The following is a 14,884-nucleotide window of genomic DNA, read 5'->3' as shown; positions in this document are numbered from 1 at the left end:
TATATATATATATATATATATATATATATATATGAGTTTCAACTTGCCATATATAGCTTTAGCTAGCTTCATGTAGAACGATGAAAAAAATTTGACCTTTAAGCATAATCTAACTCGATCTTGATCTTTTAACAAGCGTATATATGTATATATAGTTTCTACTTTTAGAATCAAAATCACCAAATTGCGTATGTATATACGGTAGATCAACGACCGAAACACTAATAGTTAGGTGTGAACATTTTCGCTAATTTGGTTTTAGATTACTTTTTGTTTTTTTACATATTCGGACTGATTTGGTTTGGTTTTTATAATAACCAAACCCAAATTAATTTTCACCCCACTAATAATAATTTATATATTTGAATCTTTAGCAATCTCTCTCTCTCTTTTTTTTTTTGTTGACATAAGTGTTTGACTGAAATAATTTTGGTCAAAATGAAGTAAGGTTCCATGATTCTTGTCAAGGCGACAAGAAGGGCTGTAGGTATGATTGACACTCTCATATGGTCTCTCGAAAGTTAATCCCCAACAAAATCATCTTCGAATTAGCACACGAAATTATAATTTCCCTTCATGTCTACAAAATTGGAATAAGCTACAAATACTATATAGTATACTTGCATTATGCATATATATTGTACCTTTCTTTGATTCGATTATGAACCCTAAACTCTCTAGCCCCAGAACATTAACAGAACGGCAGAGCACACACTTAGATGTGATCACACATACACGGATATATACATGCATATATACATATACGTATACATGCATACATTCGTATAGATACATATATCACATCATCTTTCACATTTCATTATGCCTACAATCATGATTCTTGGTCTCTTCACCCGCATGCCCCTGTCTCTATTTCCTCTCTCTCTCTCTCTCTCTCTCTCTCCAAATCTCTCCTATAAATACCACTTCTCTCTCAACCCACTACAAGTACCCTTCTCTCCCTCTCTCTCTCCCCCTCCCTCTCTCTCTCTCTCTCTCTCTCTCTCTCTCTCTCTCTCTCTCTCTCTCTCACACACACACACACACACACACACACACACTCTCACACACACACACACACACACTCTTTATATATATACATAACACATTTCTATTCTGCACTTTTGCTTAGCTCTTAAAGACTTCGTCTGTTCTGATTCAAGGATGGCGGTCTCTGGGTTCGAAGGATTCGAGAAAAGGCTCGAGCTACGATTCTTCGGCGTCGATCCAGTGGCAAACGCCATGGGACTCCGGCTCATCGACTTCGAGTCACTGGACGAAGTTTTAAACGTAGTGCAGTGTACGGTGGTATCCGCCATAGCCAACCGGAACTTCGACGCATATGTTCTGTCGGAATCAAGTCTCTTCGTTTACCCGACCAAGATCATCATCAAGACATGTGGCACAACTCAGCTCCTCGAATCCATCCGGCCCATGACCCTTCTCGCCCGAAACCTCGGCCTCGCCTTGCGATCGTGCCGATACTCACGTGGCAGCTTCATCTTCCCCGAGTCGCAGCCTTTCCCTTACACGAGCTTCAAAGACGAAGTCGTCTTCGTCGAAGAAAATCTCCCCAAATCCCTCCGTTACCGGAAAGCCTCCGTCATGCCCTCCACCGACCCCTCACGTGCGTGGCACGTGTTCACCGCCAGCGTTGACTTGGTCCCTACGTGCGAGCCCATCGTCTTCGAGGTCTGCATGACGGAGCTCGACCGCGTCCTCGCCCGCAGCTTCTTCAGACGGAAAGGCGACGGAAAAAACAGCGACGCCACCGGTAAAGAGATGACGCGGCTTAGCGGTATCGACGCGATTAACCCAAACGCGTTTATATGCGATTTCGCGTTTGACCCTTGTGGTTACTCCATGAACGGCGTCGACGGTGGTCGTTACTCCACTATCCACGTCACGCCCGAGGATGGGTTCAGCTACGCGAGCTTCGAGTGCGTGGGATCGGTCTACGACGAAGGAGATGATGACGTGGCGGAGGTTCTGAAGCGTGCCATCGAGGTCTTCCGACCGGGACACGTGTCGATCTCGACAACCTACGGCGGGGATGGATACAATCACGAGGTGACGAAGCGCGTGGAGCGCGTGTTGGGAAAGAAACTCGGGCTTAAGTGTCGGAATCGTGTGATGGACGAGTTTCCGGGATCGGGAGCCGTCGTGTATCAGACGTTTACACGTCGCCGGAAAATCCGAAAGGTGTGTTTATGTTAACCAGAGGAGGTGATGACGTGGAAGGAAATGATTGGTTGACTATGAGGTTGACTTGGGTGGGAAGGTATGAGTGGGAGCACATGATCGTGCACCCCACTTGGGCAAATGTCACGCCTATGAATTTTTGAGGTTCTTCTTGTAGAATTTTAGTGGTCTCTTGATTTCATTTTTCTCCTCTCTTATTTGGTAAAATTGCAAAAATAACCCAACTTGTCGATTTGGACTTCACGGCATGACCCTCTAGGTTTAGGGTTTTTAAAAAAAAATCTAAAATGATAAAAAGACTACTTTGCCCTTAAAATATTGAATACGTGGCAACTCAATGGAAAGCAGGAAACGACAACAACTCTCTGTGTTTCCAAATTTTCAAACAAACAAACACGAACGGACGAACGTCTTCTCCTCTCATCCGGTTTCTTTCTTCAATCGCGCAAATCTCTCGGGTTCTTCTTACAAAATCGTCTTCTGTCGGCACAAATGGCTTCATCTTTGGCTTCTCCTTCGGTTACTGCTTCGGTTTCTACTTCAGAAGATCTACAGGTATGGTACACTCACCGAAAAAATTGATTGCGTCGTTCGTCCTCTCTTTGTCTTTGTGTTTATGTGTTTGTTTCGGGTTTAAACTCCAATAGAGTAATGTTCGAGTCGTTTGGGTTAGAAAAATTAGGGTTTTAGGTGAAAAATAGAGATTTTCAGAAAGATAGTTAATGAAAGTCGAATTTTTTGGTCAGACGGTTATATTACTCGAATTAGTCAGACCCATGAAATGGGTAGACCAATGAAATGGTCAGACCAGTGAAATGGTCAGACCCGTGCAGTGGAGAAACCAGTGAAGTGGTCAGACCCTTGAAATGGTCAGACCCGTGAAGTGGACAGACCAGTGAAGTGGTCAGACCCGTGAAATGGTCAGACCCGTAAAGTGGGCAGACCAGTGAAGTCTGGTTAGACCCGTGAAATGGTCAGACTCGTGAAGTGGGTAGACCAGTGAAGTGGTCAGACCCGTGATGTGGTCAGACGAGCGAAATGGTCAGACCGGTTAAATGTCAGACCCGTGAAGTGGTCATACTTCACTGGTATGACCAGATTTATTGTAATCATAGTCTGTTTCGTAATTGTAATATAATAAAACTGATCATGAGAGTTAATCTAATTGTTGCAGGTCCCTTTTGTGTACGCTTTCAAGGATATTCAACACCGTGCATTAAGGTTGGAAGGAGAGGAAAAAGAGTTTTGGTTTGTTGTAAATGGCGTGCCCATCAGATACTCGATCCAGGAACATGCCATTATCTCCGACTTAAATTTTAACAACTATTCGGAGGACTGGACTAAATGTAAGGGAAGTGAATTTCGGAAAAGAATATTCGGAACTTCAAAAGTTACCATAGAAGCTGCATTAAAGAAGTTGCGCGAAACTCCACATGCAAATGTGGAAGAAAGAAAGAGATTAGCAATAATTGTATTGTTTTAAACAGTGATTTGGTGGACATGGTCGAAAGTCTGGACTTCTGTGAAGGGTTTTCCTGGAGAAGATACACCTTCGTTAAGATTAGCGCGCGATCAGATTCGGAAATTGTATAATGAATTGGTTTGTATATTGCAGTTTCTTCCTTTCGAATGCGTCGAAAGTTTAGGCGCAAATGGATGGTATATTGATGTTGAAGGTATCGATCCGACTTGTCCTAGGATGTGCAAGAAATGCATCAAACCGGATCTTTTTATACATATGCAAAGGTGTATAAACAGATTGGCGATACCTCAAAGATACATATTAATTTGGTGATTTCTTTTATAGTGTCACCAGTTGGATTGGTCTGACTAATTGAATTGGTCTGACAAATTGAATTGGTCTGACCAGTTTGTGATTAGTATGACCAATTTGTAATTGGTCATACCTGTCATAATGTAGTCACACGAGCCATTTTTTCAGGGATTTCGAAGTGTTCTTCAAATATATAGCAATGAAGGTGTTAGCATACCATGGTCAGATGGTCAGACCTATTCGAAATTGCGAGATTCATCGGTTTGAAAGTGTTAACATCGTAATAATCATCTCGTATGATCGATTTCTCTAGTTAAAATCGGTCGTAGCAATATGGACTGAACATCTTTTTTTTTTATGTCAAAGTAACTCTTTCCAAAGAAGACTTAAACTACTAGTAGTGTTTGTGTAACACATTGGACACAATTGACTTATGTTGGTAGATTTTTTTTCTCCACACAAAATTAGAACTCCAAAACGATGAAAAAATATTCTTATATCCCTTATACAACTTTTCTAATCGTTTGAATTTAATTTAGGTTTTTTTTTCGTACTCGAATGGTCAGACGGTCAGACGGTCATATGGTCATACTATGGTCAGACGGTCAGACCTATTTGAAATTGCGAGATTCATCGATTTGAAAGTGTTAACATCGTAATAATCATCTCGTATGATCGATTTCTCTAGTTGAAATCGGTAGTAGCAATATGAACTGAACATCTTTTTTTGATGTCAAAGTAACTCTTTCCAAAGAAGACCTAAACTAGTAGTAGTGTTTGTGTAACACATTGGACACAATTGACTTATGTTGATAGATTTTTTTTCTCCACACAAAATTAGAACTCCAAAACGATGAAAAAATATTCTTATATCCCTTATACAACTTTTCTAATCGTTTGAATTTAATTTAGGTCTTTTTTTCGTACCCGAATGGTCAGACGGTCATATGGTCATACTATGGTCAGACGGTCAGACCTATTTGAAATTGCGAGATTCATCGATTTGAAAGTGTTAACATCGTAATAATCATCTCGTATGATCGATTTCTCTAGTTGAAATCGGTAGTAGCAATATGAACTGAACATCTTTTTTTGATGTCAAAGTAACTCTTTCCAAAGAAGACCTAAACTAGTAGTAGTGTTTGTGTAACACATTGGACACAATTGACTTATGTTGGTAGATTTTTTTTCTCCACACAAAATTAGAACTCCAAAACGATGAAAAAATATTCTTATATCCCTTATACAACTTTTCTAATCGTTTGAATTTAATTTAGGTCTTTTTTTCGTACCCGAATGGTCAGACGGTCAGACGGTCATATGGTCATACTATGGTCAGACGGTCAGACCTATTCGAAATTGCGAGATTCATCGGTTTGAAAGTGTTAACATCGTAATAATCATCTCGTATGATCGATTTCTCTAGTTGAAATCGGTCGTAGCAATATGGATTGAGCATCTTTTTTTGATATCAAAGTAACTCTTTCCAAAGAAGACCTAAACTATTAGTAGTGTTTGTGTAACACATTGGACACAATTGACTTATGTTGGTAGATTTGTTTTCTCCACACGAAATTAGAACTCCAAAACGATGAAAAAGTATTCTTATAACCCTTATACAACTTTTCTAATCGTTTGAATTTAATTTAGGTCTTTTTTTTCGTACCCGAATGGTCAGACGATCAGACGGTCATATGGTCATACCATGGTCAGACGGTCAGACCTATTCGAAATTGCGAGATTCATCGGTTTGAAAGAGTACATTAAACCCACATAATCATATGATAATATGGTCAAAGTAGAGATATCAAATACAAATACGGAAATACGAATTTAAAAGTACATTACACCTGCATAATCAAACTCGTTTACCAAAATCGTCGAGACGGTCATATTCTGGTCAAACCAGTCATACCAATTACAAATCGAAATACATTCCACCCGCATGATCTTATGACAATGATATGTTGGCTGAACCTATCGAACATGTATTCTTCTTTCCTTCCCATTCATATGCTCCGATCGATTTTACTACCCACTTGCCATCAGATTTATAATAAATAATCATCATCCTCTCATTAGTTGCATCCATTATACCTGTATAAAATAAACACAAAATGTGATAAAATGATACACTTGAAAAATGTCACAGGTTTGATGAGTATGACCATTTTGACCAATTTCACGAATATGACCAGTTTGACCAATTTTGACAAGTATGACCAGTTAGGAGTATGACCAGTCTCACCATTTCGACATGTATATGTTACCAGTTTTCTGAATTCTCCCATTTTAACGAATTTCACAAATATAATGATTTCAACCAGTTTGAATAACGTGAATCATGGTATTGCTGATATATATGTCATTTTTGCTTCAAACATATTCATATGGATTAAATATAAAAATGATAAAATAATAAATCACAAATGTCCAAACTTAATAACAAAATTTAGAAACAATACTTACCTTTTATTCAGATTTATGTTGAATCGATTAAATGCCCAAGCTTAATGTTGTTTTTTCGCAACAAATTAGCTAAAAAAGAGTAGAGATGAAGAGAGTGTGAAGACTACTGAACGAGAGAGAAGAGAAAGCGGACGAGGAGAGAGAGAGGAGGAAGAGGAGAGAGAGTTGAAATTTATTTTTTAAAATTTAATAATAAATAAAAAATGAAGGGTATTTTTGGAAGTATATTATTACAAAGTTATCACATGATGTTGTCTTTTTTTTTCCAAAGTGAGGGTTATCACGTGAAGTAAAAATGACATTTAAAGTCATTTTTGTAAATCCCCCCTCTTATTTTTATCTTGATTTTCAGACGTCTCTATTTAATTTTCTCCTCTTTTATTTATTTATAGTTTTATCTCCGTTATTTACAACTAATCCTCAAAACATAATTAAATTAAGTTACTAAAAAAATTTCTAAATGGTCGTGTGATTGTTAATATATATATATATATAGTGATGTAAAATAGGTTGGCTGAGATCGGATCGGGCTGCCTCGTTCCGAACTAGTTCATTTTTGGTTCAGCCTGTTCGGTCTATTTTTTACGAGCTAGAAAAATTCTAGCCCAAAATAAATTGTCTTCAGTATTATCTAATTATTCAAAAAATATTTTAAAATCATATAAAAATTAATAATTTGAAATCTACATTATAATAATTTGAAGTCATTCAACAACATAGTATAACATATTTAACACAACAATTTTCTAAAATCATATCCAAATCAAGAAAAATTAACAAAAAAATCTAATGTCACATCACCAGACAATATAAAAAGTGTCATACATCAATCAATATCAAATAAAACAAAAAACATACACAACACTAATATAGAATTCTAATTTTCTACATCATGTTTCACCTTTATTTCTACATTCATTTTCAATCAATTGTATTTTCAATTTCTACAACAAAAAGATATTTTTTGTACCATCTCATGAGCTAGCTCGCGAACCGACCGAGTTGATTCGGTTGGGTTCGGACTCGTAGTGAGCTGATTCATTCAGTCCGTTTTTTATTTGTTCTTCTAAATTTTTAACTCGGTTCAATAATAAATGAGTCAACCGCGAGCTGACTCATTTAGTCCATTTGGGTATATATTTTTTTTAAACATTTTGCTATTTGATTTGGGACCAAAGTGCGAGATATTCACCAACAAAAATCAAAACATTATGGTTAGAAATCGTTGAGCGTTATTCAATCGGGTGATTTTCGAGTTTGCAGATACATTAAAGTCATTTTGTTGTAGGGTTGTTTTTATAAAAATTATTATCCAGATATTAGTTCGAGTAGAAATAGTTGAACTTAATTTTTTTATTAGCGTGTAAATATAAAATTAACACTTATTTATTAATTTTATCTAAATCAATTTAAATATATATAAGTGGTCGACCCCTTTTTCATTAAAATGTTTTGAAACATTTTTATAGGTGCAAAAACACGAGAACAAAATAAAGCCAAAAAGCAATACTTGTACGGTTTTCCAAAAAATGTCTTTTAGAATGTCATTTTCTTTAATAACTAAAAAAAAATGTATTATGGGCTTTGAAACCCAAGAGGCAAGCCCGTCACCGGCTCAATATGGAATTCGGGTCGGGTCGATATTGAGATGTTCGACCCGTTTCGATTCTATTTGGGAGGGGGAGTCAGCGAGAAATGTGTCCCTTGGGGAAAAGAGAGAGAATTTCGACATTGTCAGATTTTAGGGTTTCTGCTAAGCTTTTAGGATTTCTGGAATTTCAGACGAAAGGGTTGACGGAATAACCCTTTTTCGGATTGTTTCGAAACTTTCGATTTAGGGTTTCCCCTTCTTCGTTTTCTTCGTCTGGGGGTTATTCTGTACTTCGTTGTAATTCTTGTTTGCAATTTGATTCCCGGGTGAACTCTTTCGGGCAGAAAAGATTCTGGATTTGGGGTCTGAATTTCGCCCATTTCATTGTTTCTTTCTTCTCCTTTACAATTTTGCCCGGGAAACATGTCCTCTGCAAAAACATTCGGTCTTGGAGACGCCATTGTTGAATTCAAGGAACACCCATCTCGTCGTTCTCCTGGAGGTTGCTTGTTCTTGTCGAGCCGGAATTGTTGATAAACCCTTATTTTTCTTCTGGGTTTTCTAGCGGAAGTTTCGTTTTTGCGTCAACGAAACATGGGTTGTGTCTACTGCAAGTGTTGCAGTCATTACCCTTCGTCATCATCTGACGGGGATTCTAAGGATTATGGCGAAAGCGAAACCGAGCAGTACAATGCCGAGAAGGGAAAAGGGGTTGTTATCGAGACACCATTAACGTCTGTTCACGTTCATTCTCGCAATTTCGATCTGCTCTATTCTGTGCTATCGCAGCGAGGTTATTACCCTGACTCGCCTGATAAGGAAAACCAAGACACTTACTGCATCAAAATCCAGCTCCAAGGTAACCCAAATGTTCATTTCTTCGGTGTGTTCGATGGGCATGGCGTATTCGGTGCTCAATGTTCGAATTTCGTCAAGGAACGGCTTGTGGACATGCTGTCAGAAGATCCCACCTTGTTGGATGATCCAGAAAAGGCCTTCAAGTCTGCTTTTTTGAGGACGAATGAAGAGTTGCATGATAGCGAGATTGATGATTCGATGAGTGGCACTACTGCCATTACTGTTCTTGTTGTTGGGGATAGGCTTTATGTGTCCAATGCAGGTGATTCTAGGGCCGTTCTTGCTGTTAAGGACGGGAACCAGATTCTAGCAGAGGATTTATCGTATGATCAAACGCCGTTTAGGAGAGATGAATGCGAGAGAGTGAAGTTGTGTGGGGCTAGGGTTCTTAGCGTCGATCAGGTGGATGGGCTGAAGGATCCGAATATCCAAACGTGGGGGGATGAAGAGAACGAAGGGGGAGATCCACCGAGAGTGTGGGTTAAGAATGGAATGTATCCGGGCACTGCATTTACACGTAGCTTGGGAGATAGTACAGCCGAGAATATCGGAGTCATAGCCGATCCAGAGGTTTCTATGGTTCATCTTTCGCCTAAGCATTTGTTCTTTGTTGTTGCAAGTGATGGCGTTTTCGAGTTTCTTCCGAGCCAAGCCGTTGTAGATATGGTATCCCTTAAAAACCCTCTTCAGAGAATCTGATCTTTCGCATGGACGTGTTGGTCTCGTAGAACTTTGTCATATTTCGTTTGCATTTTACCCACTGCCATAATTTAGACTGAACATAGATAGAAATCAATGGATTGGGCTGTAAAGAATCTACCTTTTCTTGCATATTCGGTTCTGAAGATAGAAATCTATGGATTCGTCCCTAAAGAATCGACCTTTTGTGCACATTCGGCTCTGAAGATCGTTAGAAATCTATGGATTCAGCTGTAAAGAATCGACCTTTTTGGCATAATATGGTCGTTCATGTCAATCTTTGACTGCTAGTCTCTGTGATTTGCATATATGCAATTGTGCTAAGTTTTCTCTGATGATGTATTTAGGTGGCGAAGCACGCCGATACTCGAGATGCATGTGGTGCTGTTGCGGCTGAGTCTTACAAATTGTGGTTGGAGCACGAAAATCGGACAGATGATATCACAGTTATCATTGTACAGATCAAAAACTTGGTGCAATGAAAGATATGAAATGAGTTCTATTATTTTCCCTTTTTTCAGATCACTGCTTTGCCTTGTCCCAGATTCTGTTGGCTGCCAGATCCATCTTACTTATTGCAAGCATGGTCGGATGAGCCGTTTGTTTAGCCTTCTTTCCCGGAAATCTACACTGAAGTAGCATTTTGTACAGTGTTTTCTTTAAGGGCTGTCCAATATTATCCGAATTTCGGATATTCGACCTGACCCGTGAATCGATTATTCGAAAATCGAGTATCCGAATGTCGGGTTTGAATTTGGATTCTGTGGGTCCTTTGACAGGCGCAAATGACACAGGAACTGCAACCTGTTTGCACATACAGTGCATAAGATCAAAGTGCATTTCTCTTTCTAGTTTACTTCAGTGAAAAACAGCAAGAAGGCACTTATATTCATCCAAAACTCAGTCGCTATGCTAATCCACAAATCTTTCCCAACAAGAGCAGATGGAGTTACCATCGGTTGATTTGCAAGTGCAAATACATAGACCTACAGAAAATGATGGATATTTTGTTATTTGTAAGTAGTGTGTGTTTGGATGATAGTATAACCTAATTTCACGAAATGTATCATCTGGCGGTGTTTCCTCATTTCTTCCTCCTATCATTGCATGCCTTCAGGGCTTGAACCTCTGTTGAGCATTTCACCGATCACAAAAAAAAAAGGGAAAAAACTGTGATGAGAGAGGCTTATCATCAGCTAGGTTGTCAATCAACAAGCCCAGATTACTTTGGGTAAAAGCTAAGAACCCTAAATCCCAAATTCCGTTGAATTAATTATCGTGAACTTTTAAGCCAGAGATTGAAGTACCTTTCTGGCAAGATTTCCAATTCCTGTCGTTATCAATAAGGCACTCCTGCCAAAAAAAAAAGACGCAGAAATAACACGATGAACAAAAAAAAAAAGGAAGAAGAAGAGGGATTTAGCGAAGAATTCAGAAACAACAGACGGTGATCACGCGGATACATACCTGTAGAGAAAGATAGAGAGAAGAACACTCCTGAAGCTGTTTCACATTCTCGTCATCTTCCTCCGCATCCATTTGATGATTCGGAGAAGCTTTCACTTCGACATCGCTCTTCTCTCCGACTTTCTCCATTGAAAGCTTATGGTGCGACGACCTTCAGCTTCAAAATTGTTAAATTCCATGTATTGAAGAAGAACATATAAAATATATGGGCCTTTAAGGCTTTGGGCCCAACCAGTTTCCTTTTTTCGGGTCAAGCCCAATCATTTAGTTTTTAATAATTTATAATTGGCAATAATAAATTATATAAATCAAATATGGCGGAAGATCGACGTGCGCATGTCGTCGCCACCTCCCTCCGTAGAGGCATCTACTACTCATTGACGTTGACATTTTTCCCGAGAAAATCACATAATTTTCCCCTTCACTTTCTCGGAAAATAATTCCGTTCTCTCTCTCGCTCTGCCGACTCTCGGCATCTGGATTACAAACCGACTGCGATGTCACGCCGCGAGTTGCTGCTGTGTCTCGCCATCTTCATCGTCTTTATTCAGTCTTCCACTTCTCTGATCAGCTCTCCGAGCGCCATCATCAATCCTTCCAAAGTCAAGCAAGTTTCGTTTAAACCTAGGTTTGTTCTTTCTCCCTTTGGATTTACTGAGAAATGCGGCGAGATCTTGTAGTGATTTTGGTCGCTAATCGTAAAAAATTTGATGTTCTGTTTAGGGCGTTTGTGTACGAAGGTTTCCTTACGGACCTGGAATGCGATCATCTGATCTCTCTCGTGAGTACAATTTCTTTGTCATATCATCTGGGTTCGAGCTAAATCTGGAAAGTTTTCCTCAATCTGACTTCGATGTTTCCATTCGGATTGTTCAAAAGGCGAAAACGGAGCTGAAGAGATCTGCGGTTGCGGATAACGATAACGGAGAGAGCACCGTCAGCGATGTTCGTACCAGCTCCGGCACGTTTATCTCCAAAGCTAAGGTGTGCTTTCTTCTCTTCTTACTTTTGTCGAATCGGCTTATTAGAAACCTTATCCGATCCTACAGTTCGCAGAGAAGCTAGATTTCTCATTGAATTCTCAGATTTAACATTAGTCTTAGATTGGAAATGATGGTGTTCTTGATTGATTAACCGAATTTGGTGAAGTTAGAACCCAAATCCAGCTTAAAAAGTTCTCCAATAACACTGGATTTGTTTCTTGTTAAGAGTTTTTGGTGGACATCGATCTCGGATATCATATCACATCGATCTGTTTTGAACGACTGCATCTTAACAGATGAACCCCAATGTTATACTGATATATTCAAAAAGGTTTTCAGTAGTTGTAGGGTGGTCATTTTCGATTAACAGACTCTATAAACGTTGAATCTTGATAGATCGATCATGCTGTAACCCAGAATCAATAACTTAGATCTGTCACACAATTGCGTCAAGGTAGCGACAATGGTGATATGCTACTGCGTCATGTGAATTCTTCTTTGTTGAAACGCAGGATCCCATTGTTTCTGGTATAGAGGACAAGATCTCCACATGGACATTTCTCCCAAAAGGTAATTTTTTTTTTTGGTTTCCTCTATGTTTACCTAAAACGGAAAATGCTGTTTGTACACGGAATTGAACATGGAAGCAAAGGCTATGGACATGAAATCGCTATGCCGATCTTAATCCTTTGATTCTCAAAAGTCTGAGGAGAAGTGCTCTGCTTTTTTGGTGACAGAAAATGGAGAAGACATTCAGGTATTGAGATATGAGTACGGCCAAAAGTACGATGCTCATTTTGATTACTTTCACGACAAAGTCAACATTGCCCGTGGTGGCCACCGCATAGCTACGGTTCTTATGTATCTCTCCAATGTCACCAAAGGCGGAGAAACTGTTTTCCCCGATGCAGAGGTATGAGTAGAGAGAGATTCAACTGAATTTGACAATACTACAACTTTTTCTCTTAAAATTATCCACGTTTTTACACTCTGTTCTCTTCCATACGATATAGAAGAGGTTTCCCGTTCACTCTTTCATATAAAAGATGAGACTTTCTTATGAACCTTGCTGAGTAGGAGCCTCACCACCGGAAGCTTTCTGATTACAACAAAGAGGACCTTTCAGATTGTGCAAAGAAAGGAATTGCTGGTGAGCGATTATAGAACCGATCATTTCCCGAAAAGGAAAAAAGGTTTGAAATTTACAATCACACAAACAAGAACTTATCTGGGAAAATGGTTCTTTTCCCCTTTTGTCAGTGAAACCAAAGAAAGGGGATGCCTTGTTGTTCTTCAACCTCCACCTGGACGCAGTTCCAGACGCAATGAGCCTGCATGGAGGATGTCCGGTGGTGGAAGGAGAGAAATGGTCGGCGACCAAGTGGATCCACGTGGACTCGTTCGATAAGATCGTGACACCTGGCGGTGGAGGAGGGAACTGTACGGATATGAACGAGAGCTGCGAGAGATGGGCGATGTTAGGTGAGTGCACTAAGAACCCCGAGTACATGGTCGGAACTGCTGAGCTTCCTGGTTACTGCAGGCGTAGCTGCAAGTCTTGTTAGATCTTTCCAATTAATCTCTCCTTTTTTCAGTCTTTTCTGTGCCATTTTGTTATTGTTGTTGTTGCCTTGTATCGCTCACTTATATTGGATTTTTTTTTTCGATTTAAACCCTTTTGAGGTTTATGAACCCTAACCCTAAACCCAGCCCTCTCCTTGCACGAAACCACGATGCCTATGTTAGCTTAGGTTTTGCTTCCTCGTCCTGATGCCTCGGGAATCAGTTGATAATTCACCTTTTTCCATTGAGAAATGCTTCGGACCGAGCATATAGGGATTTGCGGTATTTGGGTACACGCACCTTGGATACCGGACCCGACCCGTCGTTTTGGTACCCGATGCAATGAGACAGAGAGATCGGTTATTCAACCCATGCCCAAATCTACCAAAAATATGGAAACAGATCTTGTTGCTGTTAGAAGAAAAATGCATTGTTTTATCTTCAAAAACTATGGGTTAAAATCATTCTCAGAATAAGACAAAAAAAAACACACGTTACAATTTTTTAACACTACCAAAATGAGAAATAAATCACAGAACACAGGTGGAGTCAAACATGGACGGACATCCCCTGGCTATTACAGTTGAGACAGAGACTCTCATGGGACACAGAAGAAACACATAAAACTGGCCAAGAGAAGTTCCTGTCTCTGCCTCTGACCGTTCATGGTGTCGTCCGTTCTGATGGATCCGGAAGCAACTGGGCAGTGTTAAACTTTGAGAGACCAAAACCTTTTTCCAAAGCTTTTTCGATGACGACTTTGTACGGAGGGTCATAGGGTTCGGTTAGAGACTCTCTTGCCACCGGAACTCTGTCAAGTCTAGTGAGCTAATCTCGTACGGATTGCCACTGCAAGTGCTGTGACCTTGCTCGGATGGTAGAGAACTGCACATAGCGCGAGACATACGACGAATGTAGTGACTACGAACGCGGTTGGACGTGCTCTGAATGCATGACTGGCGGAGCTGCATGACTTCACCGGCCATTCCCTGACTCCATCCACATTCATTACAAACTCCTTGCTTAAAAGAGGGTCTGTTTCTTTTCTGACAACCGGTTTCATTCCCTGCTTAGAATCTCGTACTGCTTCTGAATCCTGTAACCAGAGAAAAATGAACTGTTAATAAGATCACTGAGTCGTAGAAACAGGGGGAAAAAAGGAAACTCAGACACTACGTTCCTCACCTGATTAATAATGGTTAAAATTCTTGACGGTGTTTCCTTCTGGAAACTGCTTTGGCAGCCACAGCCACAGCCGCTGCCACAGCCCCAGCCACA

General features: G+C 39.8%; 5 protein-coding genes across 6 annotated transcripts in view; 3 read left to right on the top strand and 2 right to left on the bottom strand.

Annotated features, from left to right (window-relative positions):
• Positions 1-1,070: 1,070 nt before the first annotated feature.
• LOC104802737 (S-adenosylmethionine decarboxylase proenzyme 4-like) lies at positions 1,071-3,712 on the top strand. Its single transcript, XM_010526476.2, has 2 exons — positions 1,071-2,757; positions 3,377-3,712. The coding sequence occupies exon 1, from the start codon at positions 1,165-1,167 to the stop codon at positions 2,215-2,217; it is 1,053 nt and encodes a 350-aa protein (XP_010524778.1). The 5' UTR covers positions 1,071-1,164; the 3' UTR covers positions 2,218-2,757; positions 3,377-3,712.
• A 4,426-nt stretch (positions 3,713-8,138) lies between these two features.
• Positions 8,139-10,243, top strand: LOC104802736 (probable protein phosphatase 2C 35). Its single transcript, XM_010526475.2, has 2 exons — positions 8,139-9,560; positions 9,941-10,243. Exons 1-2 carry the CDS (start codon positions 8,631-8,633, stop codon positions 10,073-10,075), a joined length of 1,065 nt encoding a protein of 354 aa, XP_010524777.1. The 5' UTR covers positions 8,139-8,630; the 3' UTR covers positions 10,076-10,243.
• A 176-nt stretch (positions 10,244-10,419) lies between these two features.
• LOC104802735 lies at positions 10,420-11,233 on the bottom strand. Its single transcript, XM_010526474.2, has 3 exons — positions 11,061-11,233; positions 10,901-10,946; positions 10,420-10,721 (listed from the first exon to the last, which is right to left on the bottom strand). Exons 1-3 carry the CDS (start codon positions 11,187-11,189, stop codon positions 10,678-10,680), a joined length of 219 nt encoding a protein of 72 aa, XP_010524776.1. The 5' UTR covers positions 11,190-11,233; the 3' UTR covers positions 10,420-10,677.
• A 163-nt stretch (positions 11,234-11,396) lies between these two features.
• LOC104802734 (probable prolyl 4-hydroxylase 4) lies at positions 11,397-13,729 on the top strand. Its single transcript, XM_010526473.2, has 7 exons — positions 11,397-11,688; positions 11,784-11,841; positions 11,940-12,044; positions 12,556-12,613; positions 12,781-12,956; positions 13,121-13,193; positions 13,304-13,729. Exons 1-7 carry the CDS (start codon positions 11,558-11,560, stop codon positions 13,606-13,608), a joined length of 906 nt encoding a protein of 301 aa, XP_010524775.1. The 5' UTR covers positions 11,397-11,557; the 3' UTR covers positions 13,609-13,729.
• Positions 13,730-14,018: 289 nt separating this feature from the next.
• LOC104802733 (squamosa promoter-binding-like protein 7) overlaps positions 14,019-14,884 on the bottom strand; it is a 4,995-nt gene continuing 4,129 nt past the window's right edge. For both annotated transcript variants that reach the window (XM_010526470.1, XM_010526472.1), the window contains 2 exons: positions 14,792-14,884; positions 14,019-14,702 (listed from right to left, as the gene is read on the bottom strand). In XM_010526470.1, coding sequence (XP_010524772.1) covers positions 14,427-14,702; positions 14,792-14,884 — 369 coding nt within the window. In that variant the 3' untranslated portion in view covers positions 14,019-14,426. The remainder of the gene's footprint in view (positions 14,703-14,791) is intronic.

Source organism: Tarenaya hassleriana, unplaced genomic scaffold, assembly GCF_000463585.1.
Source record: "Tarenaya hassleriana unplaced genomic scaffold, ASM46358v1 Cleome8, whole genome shotgun sequence".
Classification (NCBI taxonomy): domain Eukaryota; kingdom Viridiplantae; phylum Streptophyta; class Magnoliopsida; order Brassicales; family Cleomaceae; genus Tarenaya; species Tarenaya hassleriana.
The sequence above is the reverse complement of the archived record's forward strand: the minus strand, read 5'-3'. Positions and strand labels throughout refer to the sequence as shown.

Excerpts from the sequence above, each read along its gene's own strand:
- LOC104802737 (XM_010526476.2), top strand. The coding sequence starts at position 1,165 with ATGGCGGTCTCTGGGTTCGAAGGATTCGAGAAAAGGCTCGAGCTACGA.
- LOC104802736 (XM_010526475.2), top strand. The coding sequence starts at position 8,631 with ATGGGTTGTGTCTACTGCAAGTGTTGCAGTCATTACCCTTCGTCATCA. Across the intron at positions 9,561-9,940 it reads GCCAAGCCGTTGTAGATATG|GTGGCGAAGCACGCCGATAC; the intron begins GTATCCCTTAAA and ends TGATGTATTTAG.
- LOC104802735 (XM_010526474.2), bottom strand. The coding sequence starts at position 11,189 with ATGGAGAAAGTCGGAGAGAAGAGCGATGTCGAAGTGAAAGCTTCTCCG. Across the intron at positions 10,947-11,060 it reads CTCTCTATCTTTCTCTACAG|GAGTGCCTTATTGATAACGA; the intron begins GTATGTATCCGC and ends TTTTTTTGGCAG. Across the intron at positions 10,722-10,900 it reads TTGGAAATCTTGCCAGAAAG|AGGTTCAAGCCCTGAAGGCA; the intron begins GTACTTCAATCT and ends AATGCTCAACAG.
- LOC104802734 (XM_010526473.2), top strand. The coding sequence starts at position 11,558 with ATGTCACGCCGCGAGTTGCTGCTGTGTCTCGCCATCTTCATCGTCTTT. Across the intron at positions 11,842-11,939 it reads GCGATCATCTGATCTCTCTC|GCGAAAACGGAGCTGAAGAG; the intron begins GTGAGTACAATT and ends ATTGTTCAAAAG. Across the intron at positions 12,957-13,120 it reads CTGTTTTCCCCGATGCAGAG|GAGCCTCACCACCGGAAGCT; the intron begins GTATGAGTAGAG and ends CTTGCTGAGTAG.